Here is an 18354-nt window from a genome sequence, read left to right as displayed (position 1 = left end):
GTTCACTGTCTCTGTGCTGGATGTCCAAACAGATGTAGGTGTTTTTATCAGGAGAATCTTTGATCTTAATGGGGAGCAGATGTGGGAGGCAGCCTAAGGAGCCATGAGTAACTCCTTCCCCTTTCCATTTCAGTTCTGCCAGACACAAGGCATTGAGTATCTGACAGGCAGAGTGTGGATTGGTTTGTGGCTCATCGTCTTCATCTTCATTATTGTGGCAGCTGAGGGAAGCTTCTTGGTGCGCTACATCTCGCCCTTCACCCAGGAGATCTTTGCTTTCCTCATCTCCCTCATCTTTATCTACGAGACTTTCTACAAACTGTACAAGGTGAACCTTCCCCAGAGAGATGAGCTGCTGCATCTCTCGATCCCCCAGGAACCTGCTGCTTTAGCGTACAGGAGGTAGGGGAAAAGGGCCAGCTCAGCCACAGCTTTCCTAGACATCCTGCAGAGCAGATCTTTGTTGGCCTCTCATGCCCCAGCCCAGCTGGCCCTTGTGCCACCACACAGACTGGCAGGATGAGCCCTAATGTCTGTCTCCCCTTCTTTTCCTGCAGGAGGCATTAAAGAGGGGCCACTTTTCTCTCCCCAGCCCTCTCCAGCTGGGTAGGTTGCGAGGCAAGGTGACAGATGCTGGGATTGTTCGCACCCACCATCTATTGCCCTCACCTCTCCACAGAGCAGGACATCTCCTCTTCCCCTTGCCCCCAGTAGTGACAGTGCCACCTGCCCCTCCTTGTGGTGACAGCACCTGCTGCTTCTCTCACCTGCCCAGGTGTTTGCAGAACATCCTCTGCTGAAGTTCTACCCACCGAACGTGCAGAGTGGCCTGAATGCCAGCATGCTCTCTGCGGATGCGATGTCACTGGGAATCAGGATGCAGCCCAACACTGCTCTCCTCTCCCTTATCCTCATGTTAGGCACCTTCTTCATTGCCTTCTTTATGCGCAAGTTCAAGAACAGCCGTTTCTTAGGAGGAAAGGTGAGAAGTTTGTGGGACCCAGATGTTAAGGACAAGGGATGTGCCCAAAAAATAATGCTTCTTGCTACAGACCTTTGCTCTCCAGAGCATTTGGACCATTCCCTAAATAAACACTAGCAATCCCTTAAATACCCTGCAGAAGGGATGGTAGCCTGCTTTAGGCTCCAGACCAGAGCTGACACTTGGTGATGGTATCTGCATTGTCCTGCTCCAGTGAGCTTTGCTGAGTGAGGTTTGCTGCAAAGTCCTCTGGACCTTGGGAAAGCTTTAGCTGGATACAAGTCTGTTAAACTAGAATGTAGGAGGAAGAGCTTACAGCTTGCTCCCTTTGGACATGCAGGGCTTGTGTAACACCTGGAGCACCATCCAAATAGGCTCATAGGAGCAATTAGTCATTTACGAGTGGCTGGAGGACTGTGTCATGTGGGCAGTGGGATGTGCAGCCGTATAGGTCAAGGCTGAGGTCCCTTGCCCTGGTCAGCAGCAGTGCTCAGGTTTGCAGTGGTGTTTGGCCCCATCTGGGGCTTGACTTTGCTGCACGCTCCCTGTAGCAGGGTGGGTGGAGAGAGCTGGCCCGTTCCCTTGCCAGTGAAGGTGTTTGTTCTGCAGGCTCGGCGGATCATCGGAGACTTCGGGATCCCCATCTCCATCCTGGTCATGGTGCTGGTGGATTACACCATCACTGACACATATACGCAGGTATGGTACATTCAGGAGGCGCCAGCACCGCCCTCAGAACTCCTCCTGTGGCCCAGCAGTGATCTGTGTGGTACCATGGCCTGCTCTTGTGCAAGAGGAGCTTCGTATTTCCTGCCTCTTTAGTCATAACATGGTCTAGCATATTTGTGCTCTTCTTGACTGTAGGCTACTAAATATTTTGATCACTTTGCCTCAAATACAATGATCTTTTTTCCCAGTTTATGCACAAACTTCATAGAATCATAGAATAGTTAAGGTTGGAAAGGACCTTGAGATCATCTAGTTCCAACCCCCCTGCCATGGGCAGGGACACCCCACACTAAACCATGTCACCCAAGGCCTCATCCAGCCTGGCCTTGAACACCGCCAAGGATGGAGCATTCACAACCTCCCTGGGCAACCCATTCCAGTGCCTCACCACGCTCTCAGTAAAGAATTTCTTCCTTATATCCAATCTAAACTTCCCCTGTTTAAGTTTGAACCCGTTACCCCTCATCCTGTCACTACAGTCCCTGATGAAGAGTCCCTCCCCAGCATCCTTGTAGGCCCCCTTCAGATACTGGAAGGCAGCTATGAGGTCTCCACGCAGCCTTCTCTTCTCCAGGCTGAACAGCCCCAACTTTCTCAGCCTGTCTCCATACGGGAGGTGCTCCAGTCCCCTGATCATCCTCGTGGCCCTCCTCTGGACTTGTTCCAACAGTTCCATGTCCTTTTTATGTTGAGGACACCAGAACTGCACACAATGCTCCAAGTGAGGTCTCACGAGAGCAGAGTAGAGGGGCAGGATCACCTCCTTTGACCTGCTGGTCACGCTTCTTTTGATGCATCCCAGGATATGGTTGGCTTTCTGGGCTGCGAGCGCACACTGCTGGCTCATGTTCATTTTCTCATCGACCAACACCCCCAAGTCCTTCTCTGCAGGGCTGCTCTGAATCTCTTCTCTGCCCAACCTGTAGCTGTGCCTGGGATTGCTCTGACCCAGGTGTAGGACCTTGCACTTGGCATGGTTAAACTTCATAAGGTTGGCATCAGCCCACCTCACAAGCGTGTCAAGGTCCCTCTGGATGGCATCCCTTCCCTTCAGCATATCAACTGAACCACACAGCTTGGTGTCATCGGCAAACTTGCGGAGGGCGCACTCAATCCCACTGTCCATGTCACCGACCAAGATGTTGAACAAGACCGGTCCCAACACTGATCCCTGAGGGACACCACTCGTTACTGGTCTCCAGCTGGACATCGAGCCATTGACCACAACTCTTTGCGTGTGGCCATCCAGCCAGTTCTTTATCCACCGAGTGGTCCACCCATCAAACTGATGTCTCCAATTTAGAGACAAGGATGTCATGTGGGACAGTGTCGAACGCTTTGCACAAGTCCAGATAGATGATGTCAACTGCTCTGCCCCTGTCCATCAGTTCCGTAGCCCCATCATAGGAGGCCACCAAATTGGTCAGGCAGGATTTCCCCTTAGTGAAGCCATGCTGGCTGTCACCAAGCACCTCCTTGTTTTTCATGTGCCTTAGCATGCCTTCCAGGAGAATCTGCTCCAAGATTTTGCCAGGCACAGAGGTGAGACTGACTGGTCTGTAATTCACCGGGTCATCCATTTTCCCCTTCTTGAAAATGGGGGTTATATTTCCCTTTTTCCAGTCATCGAGAACTTCACCTGACTGCCATGATCTTTCAAATATGATGGAAAGTGGCTTGGCAACTTCATTTGCCAGCGCCTTCAGGACCCGCGGATGGATTTCGTCAGGTCCCATGGAGTTGTGTACGTTTAGGTTTTTAAGATGGTCTCGAACCAGATCTTCTCCTACAGTGGGCCTGGGGTCTTCATTCTCACAGTCCCTGTGTTCGCCTTCCAAGACTTGGGTGGTGCCGTCAGAGACTTTGCCAGTGAAGACAGAGGCAAAGAAGTCATTAAGAACCTCAGCCTTCTCCAAATCCTGGGTAGCCAGTTCTCCCGATATCTTCCGAAGGGGGCCTACGTTGTCCCTAGTCTGTCTTTTACTCGCTACGTACCTAAGTACCTATGTACCTAACTTAAATGTTATCAAACATACCCACATTACAGGTTTTCTTCCCCCCCCTTTTTTAGTAGATGTGTAATTATGTATTTTTGTTTTGTTATTTTTTTCAGCTAACATTGGGCAGAGGGTGAAGGTGGTTCCTATTCAGCATGCAAGCTTTTTTTCCAGACAGCCCAAGGCTTAAATGAATCCAAATGCACTTCTATTCATTTAAATTTCAATGAAAAATCTGGCTTTATCAGATGTTAGGAAATTCATGCACTTTGTTACATTCTTTTCATACCCTTCTAGACTTCTACAATTAATATCAAAAGCATTATCATTTCAGTGTTAACTCAGCATATGTACAAAGCTTTCTGAGCAAACGGCACTTACTTACACAGCTTAGCTCAAGTACAAGCATTCCAGAAATATTATTCATACTTATGCTGATTAACATAAATGCAAATCATAAACTCTCCCTGCAGTGCTCATGCAGGCAGATAGCAAGAACTGCTGTAGAGCATTGCAGAGCTGAGAGTTCAAATGCTGGTGAATGCAGGGTCGAGGTGATATACAGCTAGGGGTCTGCGTGGTCTCTGATAGGAGCACAAACGTGTTAGTCCCTCTGAATGTGATCAGAGTAGAGTCATTTCCAGAGAATGTGGCAGCTCCTGAGGCTCGCGCTGCAAAAACAATACCGAAAAATGTCTCAGAAAAAGCTTGGAAAGTCTGAAAAGCCAGCTCAGAGAAGGATAGGCAAGTTCAGGACACTTGATTTGTGCAAGCAGAGGTCAAGGAGCATTTTAACTCTGTTCGGCAACCACTGACATGGGAGTGCTATTCCTGGGGGAAGATACTTCCTTGGTCTGTTGGACAAAACCAAAGGGAATTCCAGTAGCTGAAAGGACATGAGACAGGCCTATGTTAGGGCACATGGGATTTTTTCATTGAAGGGGATTATCCATGAGAAAGTCCTGCTCAGGTCAGGGTGGTTGTCCCATCATCTGAGGCATTCAGACCAGGAAGATCAGGAAGATCAAAGCTGTCCTGTGTGAGGCTGGGCATGTGTCTATTGACGACTAACTGCTGGGTTTTGTGGCTACACTTCCAGAAGCTGAATGTCCCCTCTGGCCTGTCAGTCACATCTCCTCACAAGCGTGGCTGGTTCATTCACCCCATGGGCAGCAGTGGGACCTTTCCAATGTGGATGATGTTTGCCTCTGCCATCCCGGCCCTCCTGGTCTTCATTCTTATCTTCATGGAGACACAGATCACCACGTGAGTACCTCCCCACCAGTGCCAATCATCACTAACCCAAGGGTAGGTTAGACCGGGATGGGTGCTGGTGCTGTTCATGTGGTGATGCACCTGGCATCCCAGTGGGACAGCAAGGGCAGGATTCTGGCCATTTCATAAAATCATAGATTGGTTATGGTTGGAAAGGATCATGTGGTTAGGGTTGGATAAGATCATCTAGCTCCAACTCCCCTGATGTGGTCAGGGACACCTCACACTAGACTATGTCGCCCAAAGGCTCTGTCCAGCCTGGCCTTGAACGCTGCCAGGGATGGAGCATTTACCACTTCTTTGGGCAACCTGTTCCAGTGCCTCACCACCCTCACAGTAAAGAGCTTCTTCCTTATATCTTACCTGAACTTCCCCTGTTTAAGTTTAAACCCATTATCCCTTGTCCTATCGCTACAGTCCCTGATGAATAGTCCTTCTCTGGCATCCTTGTAGGCCCCCTTCAGATATTGGAAGGCTGCTATGAGGTCTCCACGCAGCCTTCTCTTCTCCAGGCTGAACAGCCCCAACTTTGTTAGCCTATCTTCATATGGGAAGTGCTCCAGTCCCCTGATCATCCTTGTGGCTTCCTCTGGACTTGCTCCAACAGGTCTGTCCTTCTTATAGTGAGGACACCAGAACTGTAGCTTCTTGGGTTCTGCCATCATGTCTTGACTCCCCTCCTGTCATAGCGTGGTGGTGATGCACCTTAGCCAAGTGCAGGAAGAAGCCTCTAACCTGAGGTTGACAGCCACCATCTCTCTCCTCAGCCATCTACTCGTTGTACCCAAGTTGTGTGCTCTCTCCAGGGAGTGAATGTTCTCCCCTGCCGCAGTGCTGTTCCTGTGCACTGGGCTGAGCCTGGCACTGACCTCAGCTCTTCTTCCTTTCAGGCTGATTGTTAGCAAGAAGGAGAGGAAGCTGCTGAAAGGCTCTGGCTTCCACCTAGACCTGTTGCTTATTGGCACTATGGGGGGGCTTTGCGCACTCTTTGGGCTGCCTTGGCTGACTGCAGCGACGGTGCGCTCCGTCACCCACGTCAATGCCCTGACGGTCATGAGTAAGGCCATTGCACCAGGAGAGAAGCCCAAGATTGAGGAGGTGAAGGAGCAGCGTGTGACCGGCGTGCTTATTGCTGCTCTTGTTGGTGAGCCTCTGCTCGGGTGAAGGAGGGGGGAGGTCAGGGATGACCACTCCTGGCAGTATCCCTGCCCCACAGGCCAGCCTGCGCTCTGCCTGCTTGCTGTAGCACAGCCCCCACCTTCATGGAGCTCTCCTCTGGCAGCCTTCAGTACCCTGCCATGGTCAGTCCAACTCTGCAACCCTTCCAGCTAGACCCCTCTTGAACTTCCTTTCCCTTGCACCCTAGGACAGAGATGAGGCGGGAGAGGGACGGAAGCCACGGTGCCTTGCAGAGGGGCTGGCGTGGGACACACCATGTCCTGATCTCTGTCTGTGCAGGTCTGTCCATTGTGATGGGGAACATGCTGCGGCAGATCCCACTGGCTGTGCTCTTCGGCATCTTCCTGTACATGGGGGTTACATCGCTCACTGGCATCCAGCTCTATGAGCGGCTGCTCCTGATCTTCATGCCATCCAAGCACCACCCTGACCACATCTATGTTGTCAAGGTGAGCGAAGGCAGGTTGTGGGGAACCAGGTAACAAGGAGCAGAGGAAGAAGAGGCAGGTGAGGGGAGGATGGTGCTTTGCTAGATTGATGCTTGGCTTGGTGAACCCCCTTGGCTGCAAGCTTGTGCTGAGAAGTAAGTCCAAGCCATGCATAGAGGTGGTACATCTCTAGGATAGTGTGCTGATAGGATGCACAGGGGTGTCTTGCCAGGATATTGTAAGGATGGACTGTCTATGGGAGTAATGCGTTGCTTGAGTGAGTGTAGGGACGCTGCAGTGCTAGGTTGCACAGAGGCTGATGTGTTAAAGAGTTCTGCCTTGTTGTAGAGTACAGGCAGGTAGTGTGCAGCAGTGTTACATTACTGTACTATGCTATGCAGAAGGATTATGTCTTGCTGGTTGGTTCTTCATTAATCAGTGTGGAAGGATAACGTGTTCTTAGTCTGGATTTACCTCCCTAGGTGAAGACCTGGAGAATGAATCTCTTCACCTGCATTCAACTGGCCTGTATTGTGCTGCTCTGGGTAGTGAAATCTACAGTGGCATCCCTGGCCTTCCCCTTTGTCCTAATCATGACAGTGCCATTGCGACGCTTTGTGCTGCCCCGCTTCTTCCACGACAGGGAGCTCAAAGCGGTAAGCAGATAACTGTCTTAACAGTCTAGCTTGCAAGACTGGAATGATGTTGAGGAGATTTTTCAGACTGAAAGGCTAGGAGATCCTGGGCCAGCAAAGCCTTGGCTTTTCCTGCTGTTGTCTGGGGGTCTTTATTCAACAGCAGTAGGTGGGTGGATGGCTTCCTTAGAGCTTGTAGCCCTGGGAGTGCAGTGTGGGATGGATGAGCAACCTAGAGCAATGAGACAGAGGATCCTACCACACAGAGGCCTGGAATAAGGGTTTCCCCTTCCATCCTCCTCTCCATTTGTGGCTTATTCATCTAGAGACAACCCATTTCCCCACTGAGACAGCAGCAAGGACAGCCCAGCAGCACACCAGAGCCTGTGGCTGCTTGGTACAGGAGCATGTAACCACAGAGCCAGGGTGCTCCAGCTCTTTGAGTGCTGCCAGTATCCTGAGCTCCTGTTGGAAAGCAGCCTGGAGCAGCACCCAGAAGTGGGTGCTGCTAACAGGGGAGGAGCTGCTGGTCTAGACCAAAGCCCCAGTGACAGGGCACTGTCAAGCAAACACTTTGGGAAAGGGCATCAGGTTGAGGACACATGGATGGGCACAAAAAGGAGACTGCTGGGAGAGGAAGGAGTAAGAGCTTTGCTTTTCCCAGCGCAGCCCAGCTGCCTGGCTTGCTGCATGCTGGTCCCTCCATGCCAGGCTTGACCTTGCACTAGGGGTGGCTTCAGAGCCTGATCTCTTCCTCTCCCCAGCTGGACTCAGAAGATGCAGAGCCAAACTTTGACGAGGACGGCCGGGATGAGTACAACGAGCTGCACATGCCTGTGTGAGCTGGGAGCTGCCCTCCCCACTCATGGGACAGGCTGCTCATGCCTGCTCATCCCTCCCAAGGACTAACTGGAGACTTGCCATGAGTCATGCGATCTCTTGCCTGGACCAACAAATGGCTGTTCTATAGCCCTGCAGGAGGCAGCCCTGGCTCCTGCTGCCCCATCGCTTGCTCAGCAGAGGCTGTGAGTTTCTCTCCTCTTGGACTTGGTGGGCTGAGAGATGCCTCTCACATCACAGAACTGTGTGGGTCCTGAGTGCCCATGGGTCAGGGGTCTGCCCCCTCCCTGCTGAAGGCAGCCTGTGCCTGGTCTCCCGGTGGTGAAGGGGAGCTATGCCAGCTGGTGCCACTGTGTCCCTCTCCACTACCATGCAGCTTGAGTGTTTCAGCACCGTGTACCACCAAGCAGTCACAGAGATGGGCTGGATGCTACCTGCAGACGGCCAATGGGCTTCTCCCAGGCCAGCAGCCTCCTTGCTCAGCTGGTGGATGCCTTGCTCCTGCTCCCTCTCCTCCTTCCAGGAGGGCACATGCTGGGCCTGTGCCACAGACCCTGGCCCATGAGGCTCCTGCAGCCTGGCAGATGGGCAGGAAGGGACCAGTACCCTGGCCCTGTCCTCCAGACCAGCATTCGTCCAGTCACCATCCCACAGGACTGTTTTCAGCTCTTGCTTGGCATGGGGGAGGCTGTTTTGTTCCACCTGATTTTCCCAACCCTCTTTCCACAAGAAAACTGCACAGGAAGGGGAGGCTGGTGACAAGCAGGTATCCTGAAGCCTCAAGTGCCTGTCCTCTTGCAGGGGTTAAGAGGAGTCCTGTGCCATTCTGCACCTCCATACAGGTTGCAGGGGTAAAAATTCGTCACTGGGCTGCACCCCAGTTCCTGATTCCCATGTTCTTGTCCCTGGAACAAACCATATTTAAGAAGCTGTACAAGAGATGTAGTGCTGGAGTGCAAAGCAGTCCTTTGGGTCCCCTCCCTTTCCCTGTGCAGTGATCCACTGGGTCTGGCTCCCTGCAGCCCTATGAGGAAGTCACTGAAACCTCCAGCTCACATTCTGCGGCCACACCGGCATCTGGCGTGACCTTTCATGCCCAGGGGTGCCTTCCAGGTGGGAAGGAGCAGCATTCAGCATGCCCAGCACTCAGCCCCATTCACCTCTGGGCAGCTCCAAACACCTTTCCACCTGGCAGAGCTGTCCCCTGGGTCTCCCCTCACTCAGAGCTGCCCCAGGAACTGCTGATGGTTCTGTTGCTGCCCCCTTTGGCTCTGAGGGTAGTGCCAGAGGAGAAGGGCACCCCAGCCTCTCCCTGATGATTGGAGCCAGAGTGGCCTTCTGGAGGAGGCTGGGATGCTCACTTCACCATTGCATTTGAGACAGGCTGCTGCTCCAGTTCCTATTTATCAGCCTGGCTCCTGCCAGAGATGGTGGGTGCTTCAGCACTGGGAGGGTTCAACGCCTTCACCAGGAGGCTCCAGAAATATCCCACCAGAGAGAGAAACCTCCCCCCGCAGCAGGTTCCTGCCCCACAACCTGGCCCCTCCACAGGGTCTGGGGCGGAGAGACAAATGTCTCTGTGTGTCTGTGGCCATGTGTGTCCTGTCCTCACTGTGTAGTGTAGGAGGCCTGTTGTCGCTGTGCATTGTGACTCCTCTGACTGTAGTGGAAACAGCTACACCAATAAACTCTTCACAGGAATCGTGCCTGGCTCCACTTCTCTTTGTTAATTTGCAATAAATTAAATTGATTGAAACTTCATGACACAAAACAGCAGTCTTGACCACACGAACAAGGCCCAGCTGTAGAGGGGATTGTCACTTGCCACCCACTACCAGCACAGAGGTAGGCTGTCCATCACCATCATCAACCAGGCTAGTGATGTGGGCTCAGCTGGAGGCCCCATGCTGGATGCTTGAAACGGGAGTCTGAGCCCTGTATTTAACCAGAAACGTGTAACATGCCTGCTTGCATCTATTCACGCATGCATGTGCCCGTTTGCTGAGCAGCATTTGGTGCCCATCTCCTTACCTAGCCTATAGCTACACGCCAAACAGCAGGGCTATGGGCTGAGCATGGAGGAAACATCTCATTTAAACATGCGCTCCCTCTGCATTTTCTTCCCAGGCAGGAGCCAAGCAAGGTTCTCATGAGCTGCTGGCTGCCTGCAGCCCATGTGGTGATGGGTTGGATGTCCCTCAGTCAAGCTCTTCTGAGTGCTGCTGCTCTGGGAGTAGGTGGTAGTACCACCTCCTGTGGGCACAATCACTGTCTGCTCCTGGGGCTGGCCACTGCCATGGGGCTCTTGTCAGAGGGCTGAGCCTGCCTGCGCACAGGGCTGGTGGCCATCTCATTTCTGAGCTGGGCCCACTGTGGGGTAGGCAGTACCTGGCCTTGCAGCATCCTCTCCAGATGCCGGCAGTGCTGCTGAACCTGTGGGAGAGGAGGCAGTGCTGTCCAGCCTTTTCCATGTAGCTCTCCTGCCCATGGCAGTGCCCCCAACTCAGCCGGGGATGCAGGGCAGGAGGCACAAGCACAGCCGTTGTGCACTCCTTACCTCATCTATCCTCCGGATGAGAATGGGCCTGACCTCCAGCTCCAGCAGCCAGTCGGCCTCCAGGATGCTGTGGTGGTACTCCTCCAGCTCCAGGTTCTTCTGCAGCTCCTCAGCCAAGGCAGCCTGGTGCCGGCGACCTCTCGTATGCTGGCTCTGCTGGGGCCGGGACCACTCTGTCGCCTTGCCCTGCTGCTGCAGGCGCAAGACACTGATGCGTTGGGTGACACGGCGGACCTGGGCACGCAGGGCAGGTGCCCGGTCCCTGCAGTGCAGCAGGGCCAGCAGCTCCTCCTGGCTCTCCTGCAGCCGGGCTTGCAGCACCCCGGTGCTGTTGCCTGCCCCCAAGGACTGCAGCGGGACCAAGAGTTTGGGCAAGCCCCCCAAGTGCTGGGGGACCCTGCTGCGCAGTGGGGGCTGCACACTGCTGGGAGCCAGCCCTGCTCTGCCCGGCACTGGTGGCTGCTGTGGCAGTGATAGTGTTGGTGATGGTGGCAGGGAGAGACTGTACCTGCTGCGGTGGAGACAAACCCACTGCTGGGCAAGTTCCGCTGTGGCCAAGCTCTGGTGGAAGACATCGGGGACCAGCCGCAAGACCTTCACAAAGGGCCCCACACCGTCAAAGCCGCTCAGGTCATGCAGGCTCTGGGGGCTGAAGACCTGCTCACTGAGAGGCCCACCCTGCAGCAGCAGCCCCCAGTTACGCCGGTGGGTGAAGAGCTGTGTGGCCAGGCATGGGATGGATGCAGGGCAGGCAGCTGGCTCTTCATGCATGTACAAGTTCTCACAGAGTGGGACCACCACTCTGGCATCAAACCTCTCCTTCAGCATGCTCAGGTGGTGCAGGTAGGAGGCCAGCCAGCCCACGTAGTTGGCCACGTCAGAGCTGGCTGCGCCAGGCTGGCCCTGGGCAAGTTTCTGCAGGTGGTGCCAGCTCTCCACCTGCCCTGATGGGCTCCGCGGCAGCACCACCAGCAGCACGTGGTACAGGCTGTGCAGGTCGAAGCCCTGCTTGCACTGCTGTACATGTCTCATGAAGTCGCTGATCTCCTCTTCAAGGGCAGAGTAGAGAGCTTCCATTGGCCCTGGTGATGGAGAAGAAGCAGCCAGGATCACAGCTCATCCACACAGTCCTGGGCCCTGCATGGACTGGAAAACACGCTGCACCAGTATGCAGTGCATGGGCTGGTGTAGGCAGGATTGCTGCAGAGGCTTTCGTCTAGGTCACAGCATGGGCTCAGTCGGCAGCCGATGCAACCAAAGGCTGGCATGGTGCTTCAAAGGATGGCACACCTGGCCAGCTCAGAGGAGTTGGTCCCTGTTGTTCTGCTGAAGGGGAGACAGTGGGTGGGTGGGGAGGAGGGCAACAGGGACAAGCTGGGGCAGAAGGAGTGAAGTTGCTGCAAGGGGTGAGCTCAGAGTACACGCACTTTTGCGGCATCAGATGAAGGGATACGCTGCTGGGTGCTGCCATAACGGGGGCACACTGGACCACAAAATGCTGGTGCAGTGTTTGCAGAGGAGCAGAGTCTGCCTGTAGCTGCAGGGGATGCTGCTGTGGGAATGGGGAGAACACTCTAGATGCCCACAGCACCCCAGCTGCCCTGAGGATGTTCTGGGATGCGGTATATGTCCTCCTGCTTCCTGGAAGGGGACTAGTTGTGCCAGACCAGGAATGCGTGCTGACCGGCGGTTTCTCCCACCTCTCTATTGTTTGAGAACAAGTTTATCTTTACAAAAGTAAGCAGACACCCTCGCCTGTCTGGAGAACTAAAAATAGGAGGTCTGTTCCCAAAACTGTCAGCTCTATAATTTTAAACCATTGCGTGTTTAGGCAAACTATTTGGGTTTCTGTTTCTGCCACTCAGGTTCAAGTATACTCAAGCTATCTGCTCCAGTTATTTTCATTTTCCACAGCCAGGAGGGGCTGGCACATCTCTGTTGTAAGATACCTCTGGCACCCCTTCACACAGCTGTGTGGCTGGGAAGTTAAGGAAATTGCTGGCTAAGACCATCTCCATGACACAACTGGGAACCAATGCCACTGGCAAAGTTTCCCCTCTCCCCTGTATACCTGTAAGTCCTTGCCTAGGCTTTGGTGTCTGCTTTTCAAGCACTCAAAATGCATTAAGATAAACGTAAAAATCCTTTTTCCTTTTCCCCATGAGGAAGGGTTTGTGAACCCTGCCCCGGCCAGGGGGGTGTTAGGTAAAATGGCAGAAGATGTCAGCACAGCATGCAATGCAGGCTGCCAGGGCTGAGAACAGCTTTGGTTGCATTCACCTTCCCCAACAAGTGTCTGCAAGTGAGTTTAAGTGAGTTGCACCAGTTTGGGGAGAGCAGAGCTGATGCTGCACATGAAGCCCTAGAGACCAGCTAAACAGCAGCCCCAGTCCATGGATGTTAGGGTCTAGCTCACTGCTGCAGATGCTGAGGGCTGAAGACCGCCAGCAAGTACTGCCAAGCACTGGTGACCTGAACATCCCTGCGGTGGCTCCAAGCGCCACGCTCTCTGGCCCCTCTTGCCCTCCATACACCTCCCCTCTGTGTCACTCGAAAGAAGGGACTTACCAGCCCCAGGTGAGGCACTGGGAAGAGGAGAAAGGGCTGAGCTGGGCCCCACTGCCTGCCAGGGGAGGAATCTGCCCTCCTTGGGCACCGACACAAACATCCTCCCCATGGCAACAGCAGGTTCAGACATGTCCCTCTTGCTGGAGCCAGCCTTTCCCACATCCAGTTGCCAGCCCCACAGGCATCGCCTTGAAGCTACAGAGCAGAGATGCAGCTCTCTCCAGCCCCTCTCCCTCGCACAGGTCTTTGCAAAGGACTTTTCTCTTGCAGGGATGCCTGAATCCTTGGCACAGGCTTGGATAGCATATTTCTTTGATACAAGTGAGTACTCCTGTGCACAGCCCTGAATTTGTCCCAAAGGCTTGTCTGGCCTTGGCAAGAGAGAAGCTCCCTAGCCTTGGGCCGTCCGCTGCCTGCCTACTGCCTTGTGTCCCTGCCCTGTCCTTCTCAGTGCATCATCTTTGCAGGGCTTTTTGCATCTGTGCCAGTGCTGGGACTCTAAGGAGATGTAAATGGTCTCTCGAGGGAGTGAGAAGGGGAAATGGGAGCGAATCCTCTGTTAGACACCCCTGACAGGCACAGAGGTCTGACCCCAACAGTTCCACTTCCACCTCTACATGGCTGCCCATGGGAGCAGGAGCCTTGACCATGGTCACAGAGCTGGCAAGGCTGTGCCCAGCCCTCCAGTCCAGGACCCCATGGGGAGGGAGACAGAGGCCCCTGGGAGAGGTTCAATGAGGGCAGTGCTGGCACATTTCTGTGACTGTTTGAGGTTTCCCTGTCTAGGTGCATGCTTTTGACTGAGGTGCGCTTCCCACAAGCCTCTGTGTCTTGCTGTGCAGAGGTGCCTCACATGAGCTCCCCTGCAGAGAGGGGCAATGCAGCTGTAAGGTCAGAACAGGGAAGCCTCAGCCTGAGGTCTGAAATGCGGCTGCCAAAGCTTCTTCCCCGCAGGGAGCAGCAGGGAGGTGAGCTGGCACCCATGGATGTCTTGCCTCACTCAGATAGGGCCATGCAGGAGCCAGAGCAAGAAGTGCGGAGCACCCTGCACAGTATCCCCCATTGCTCCTGCCAGATTCCTTTGTGATCTCCTGGGCCACGAGCTGCCAGATGTGACTTTGCTGCTGAGCAGGACAGAAGGGTAATCCTTCTCTTGTGACCTCTGCTGCAGGAGGCCAGCTGGATCACTGCCTTCATCTCTCAGCCCAGTGTCCCTGGAGGATGTCATCCCTTCCAGCACACAGGGTACTGCAGCATCACCAGGGGTGGGAAATGCTGGGGAGCTCCTGGCTCCTGCTGTGACAGGTTCTCATCCTCAGCAGGGACAGATGGCCAAATGCTGGGGCTAATTCCTGGTGCTCTGTACTGGGCCTGCAGTCATTTTTCCATCCTTAAAAGAACCTTGAAACTGGGTGCTATGGCATACAGGAGGTGTTAGTGCTAACAAACAGCCCTGCCTGCTGTAGGTAGGTAGCCTAGTAGCCCAGTGTTGCAGGTTGCCTCCTGGAGTTTTATAAGGGATGCATATACCAAAACAGGGCAGGGATTGGCATCATTTTGGCTGCAGGTGCACAGTGAGAACAGCTCACTCCTTTAGCACAGAAATTATTTGCAGGCTGAAGCTGCACTGATCAGGAAGAGGAAATGTACTGAGCCCTGGCTACCAGCATCCGCCAGCAAACCTTGGCCACGGCCAGGGGTAGTGATATGACACCATTTAACCTCCAAACTCACTTGCCTGGGTTTATTATGCAGCCAGAGACAGAGAGCCAACTGTGTCTGGTAGAACAGCCCAGTCTGGGGAATGTCTGCACCGCAGCTGGGTGACACGCTTTCTAGAGCATGAATCCCGCAGCAATGGTATCTGTGAGCAAAGCCCTGCTTACACATCTAGCTGAGCAGAATCCACAAGGCTGTTTGCAACAGAGCCATCTGTGACCTCCACAGCATCACACCATTAATAGCAAGGCTTGGTCTGGGTCAAACAAAAGCAGGGCAAACTTAATAGGAGAGGAAATTAGGTGGATGCGCTTGGCTGGCCTCATCTTCACATGTTCTGACTGTAATTATAGCCTTGTGCAGCTCAGCTCTCTTATTCAGCAATCTCACCCCAGGAGTGCATTTCTCATGACCAAGGTATAAAAGCCGCATGTAGCTATGTTTTGGCCCCAAGCAAACCTGTGGCAACACAGGGGAGCCATGGCAGGGAACCTCAGCTTGCTGCTACCTGGAGGGGGGCGTGTGGCCTGGGATGTGGCAGAGAAAGGGAGGAAGGGTTGGGCTGGGGGAACAAGACCGGGATCCCTATCTGCAAGAGAAAGCTAGAGGCACCTCATTATGGGTTTGGTCCATCCAGCACAGCCAAGTTGTCCTGGCTTCAGCAGTAGCAGTCAGTTTTTCTCCTTCTTAGTAGCTGTTGCAGCACTGTGTTTTTGACTTTCGGCCTGGGAACAGAGCTGATAACACCGATGTTTAGACTGACCAAGGACTTTGTGAGTCTCATGCTCTGCCAGGGAGGAGGAGAAGCCGGGAGGAAGCAGGGACAGGACACCTGACCCAAACTAGCCAAAGAGGTATTCCATACCACAGCACGTCATGCCAGGGGATGTAACTGGGAGCTACCCGGAAGGGCATGTCCTCTTTTCTGTTGGGCTCTTTTCCGGCGGGCGGTATCATATTCTCTTCCCTTGTTATTTCTCTTATCATTATTATTATTGGTGGCAGCAGTAGTGATTTGTGTTATACCTTAGTTACTGGACTGTTCTTATCTCAGCCCGTGGGAGTTACATTCTTTCGATTCTCCTTCCCATCCCTCTGGGGGGTGGGGGGGGAAGTAGACTGCGTGGTTCTAATTTACAGCCGGGGCTTAAACCACGACACAAGTGCAGATGGGCTGGTAGAAAGTCACAGTGTTACAGCTAGTGCTGGCCCCAGTGACGCAGCTTGGAGGATGCTTCAGAGGCCAAAGGGTGGCATGCAGTGACAGTGGCGTGGATGCTGGGAGCATACACCCTCCAAGCCCATCTGCTCCAGCTCTCTGCTCTTGTGCTCAAGCTGAAAGTGAAGAAGACATCTTTTTTTCCTGACCTACAGAGAAAGGGCAACCCTGGAGGTCATTCCTGCTCTCGGATGAGATAGAAAGCTTTTCCTGCTGCTGTTAGACTAACCAGGGGTTCAGCTGCCCTTGGCCTGGGCTCTGCAGTGTGAAAAGGCAGTCCTGTGTTGCAGTGAGTTGGCTCACTGCTGATGGAGGCTGAAGTGAGACAGGAGACAGTGGGGTGCCCAAGACAGATAAACAACCCCATCCCACATTGCCCCCCTTGCAAGGAGAGCTCTCCCTCACCTTCCTGCTCTCTGGGGGAGCAGGTGGCACAGTGCTTGGTGTGACCCTGTGAGAGCCTCTCCAGGCAGTCTTAATCACATTCCTCTGGAGCAGGGACACATCTGGCACAAACATGATCCTGTCCCCAAGGAGCCTGGGTTAATTCCTGCTTCAGAGCCCCAGAGAAGCCCTGAGCAGAGAGAGCTTTGGCACAGATTTGGACACCACCATCCTTACCTTGGAGGGGACAGAGACAGCTTGTGAGCAGCAGGGCAGGAGGAGAGGTCCACAGCTCCGTGCTGAGTTTGAGCAGTCTGAGGCTGAGCTGTGGTGGCACTTCCTGAAGGCTGGGAACGGGAGACGGGAGGAACTGCCCTTTTCAGGAGTTGATTTGTAAGCTGATTTCAAGCAATTGTGGAACTGGAGTGGGGAGGGGGCTAGAGCTGCAGGGTCAGTGTGTGCCCTGCTGTGTGTTCCCATCTCCTCCCACCAGTGCAGACTGCATCAGGAGAGTGCCTCAGTGTCTGGTGCTCTGCAGGGTCAGGTCACTGTTGCAAGGGGACACACTTGACTTTTGGCTGCTGCTTCTCAGTAGTTCCCCTTTGGAGAACCATCTCCTACCTTCTCTGAGCAAGGAGGATTTTGGTGGCCCTGGCAAAGCAGCAGGGCCTTGTGGAGGGGACTGCCATGGTGGCAATGCACAGCAGAGCACGGGTGCCCTCTTCCTGCGTTCATTCTTTCCCATCCCTTCAGCTGGGTCCAAGGTATCCTGCCTCTGCTGTTGGCTCTCCTGAGTGAGTTTATGTCAGGGATGATGTCAGAGATCAGTCCCCCACCCTATGAACACTCCTCTGATAACCCACTGGGGAGGTGGCACTGTGGCCAAGGTGTCATAGCTCATTACCTTGCAGGCAATGGTTGACCAAGCCTGGCTGATGCTCATCACCTGTAGCAGGGGCATGTTGGCCTGCCTGCCTCCCAGCTATGTGCCAGACCCGTGGCAGAGGAGGAAATTAGGATATTGTCTGGTGTCCAGGAGGAATTCCTGCCTCGGCTTGTTCCTGCCAGTCCTCCACCGACCTGCCCTCAGCATATAAAGCCCAGCAGGAAGCTGACTCACTGTCTGCTGCCGCCACGGCTGAGTGCGGGGCCCTGCTGCCTGCAGCACTGGAGGGCTGCTCATTTCGCAGATGCAGCAATACCTCATTGCCCAGATCCCCGACACCAGTCTGCCCCAGCTCTCCTCTGCTAGAGCCTGTCTCTCTGCTGACTAGCAGAGAACAGCCATGGCACCCCAGATCCTGTGCCATCGGCAGCTGGGCTGACAGGAGAGTTGGGAGCTCAACAGGTTGAGGCTCAACAGGCTAGCAATACTTGTTGTACATGCAAGCAGTGCCACTGCACCAGGCTCAGGGCAAGAGGCAGCCCTGAGGCAGGGAGAGGAGCAAATGGGCTGGAGGGGTCCTGGGCTTGTCCTGCATGGGGGTCCCATGCCAGCCCTTGTTGGCTGCTTCATATTCATCATGTCGCTGATGTGGCAGCCAGCCCTGGAGCTGCTGGGGTGGCAGAGGTAAGATTCCAGGCACATGGTGATAGCAGCGTCTGGGTGCAGCGATGGCAGATAAGAGCTCACCTGCTTGTCAAAGACCTGTGAAGAAGCAGATGGCTGTAGCTTTTCCTGGTGAGCAGCACCGAGAGTTAGGAGACAGGTCAGACATCGCTGTTTCCAGCTGGGCTGTGTGAATGTAGGACTAGTGATTTAATTCAATAGCAGAAAGGAGCAAATATCAGGCATAAATTTCTTATGAAGATTCTTTCCACCTTTTCTACTAGGCTGATAGA

General features: G+C 53.9%; 1 protein-coding gene across 1 annotated transcript in view; it reads left to right on the top strand.

Annotated features, from left to right (window-relative positions):
* The window catches only part of SLC4A3 (solute carrier family 4 member 3), a gene marked incomplete at both ends in the record, with an annotated part of 29383 nt that extends 21316 nt beyond the window's left edge, over positions 1–8067 (top strand). The window contains 8 exons of the mRNA XM_080621778.1: positions 134–328; positions 776–982; positions 1592–1681; positions 4808–4974; positions 5874–6127; positions 6442–6611; positions 7073–7246; positions 7990–8067. Of these exons, the coding sequence (XP_080477904.1) occupies positions 134–328; positions 776–982; positions 1592–1681; positions 4808–4974; positions 5874–6127; positions 6442–6611; positions 7073–7246; positions 7990–8067 (1335 nt within the window). The remainder of the gene's footprint in view (positions 1–133; positions 329–775; positions 983–1591; positions 1682–4807; positions 4975–5873; positions 6128–6441; positions 6612–7072; positions 7247–7989) is intronic.
* Between the last annotated feature and the right edge of the window lie 10287 nt (positions 8068–18354).

Source organism: Psittacula echo, assembly GCF_963264785.1.
Source record: "Psittacula echo genome assembly, chromosome: 6".
NCBI classification, from domain to species: domain Eukaryota; kingdom Metazoa; phylum Chordata; class Aves; order Psittaciformes; family Psittacidae; genus Psittacula; species Psittacula echo.
The sequence above is the reverse complement of the archived record's forward strand: the minus strand, read 5'-3'. Positions and strand labels throughout refer to the sequence as shown.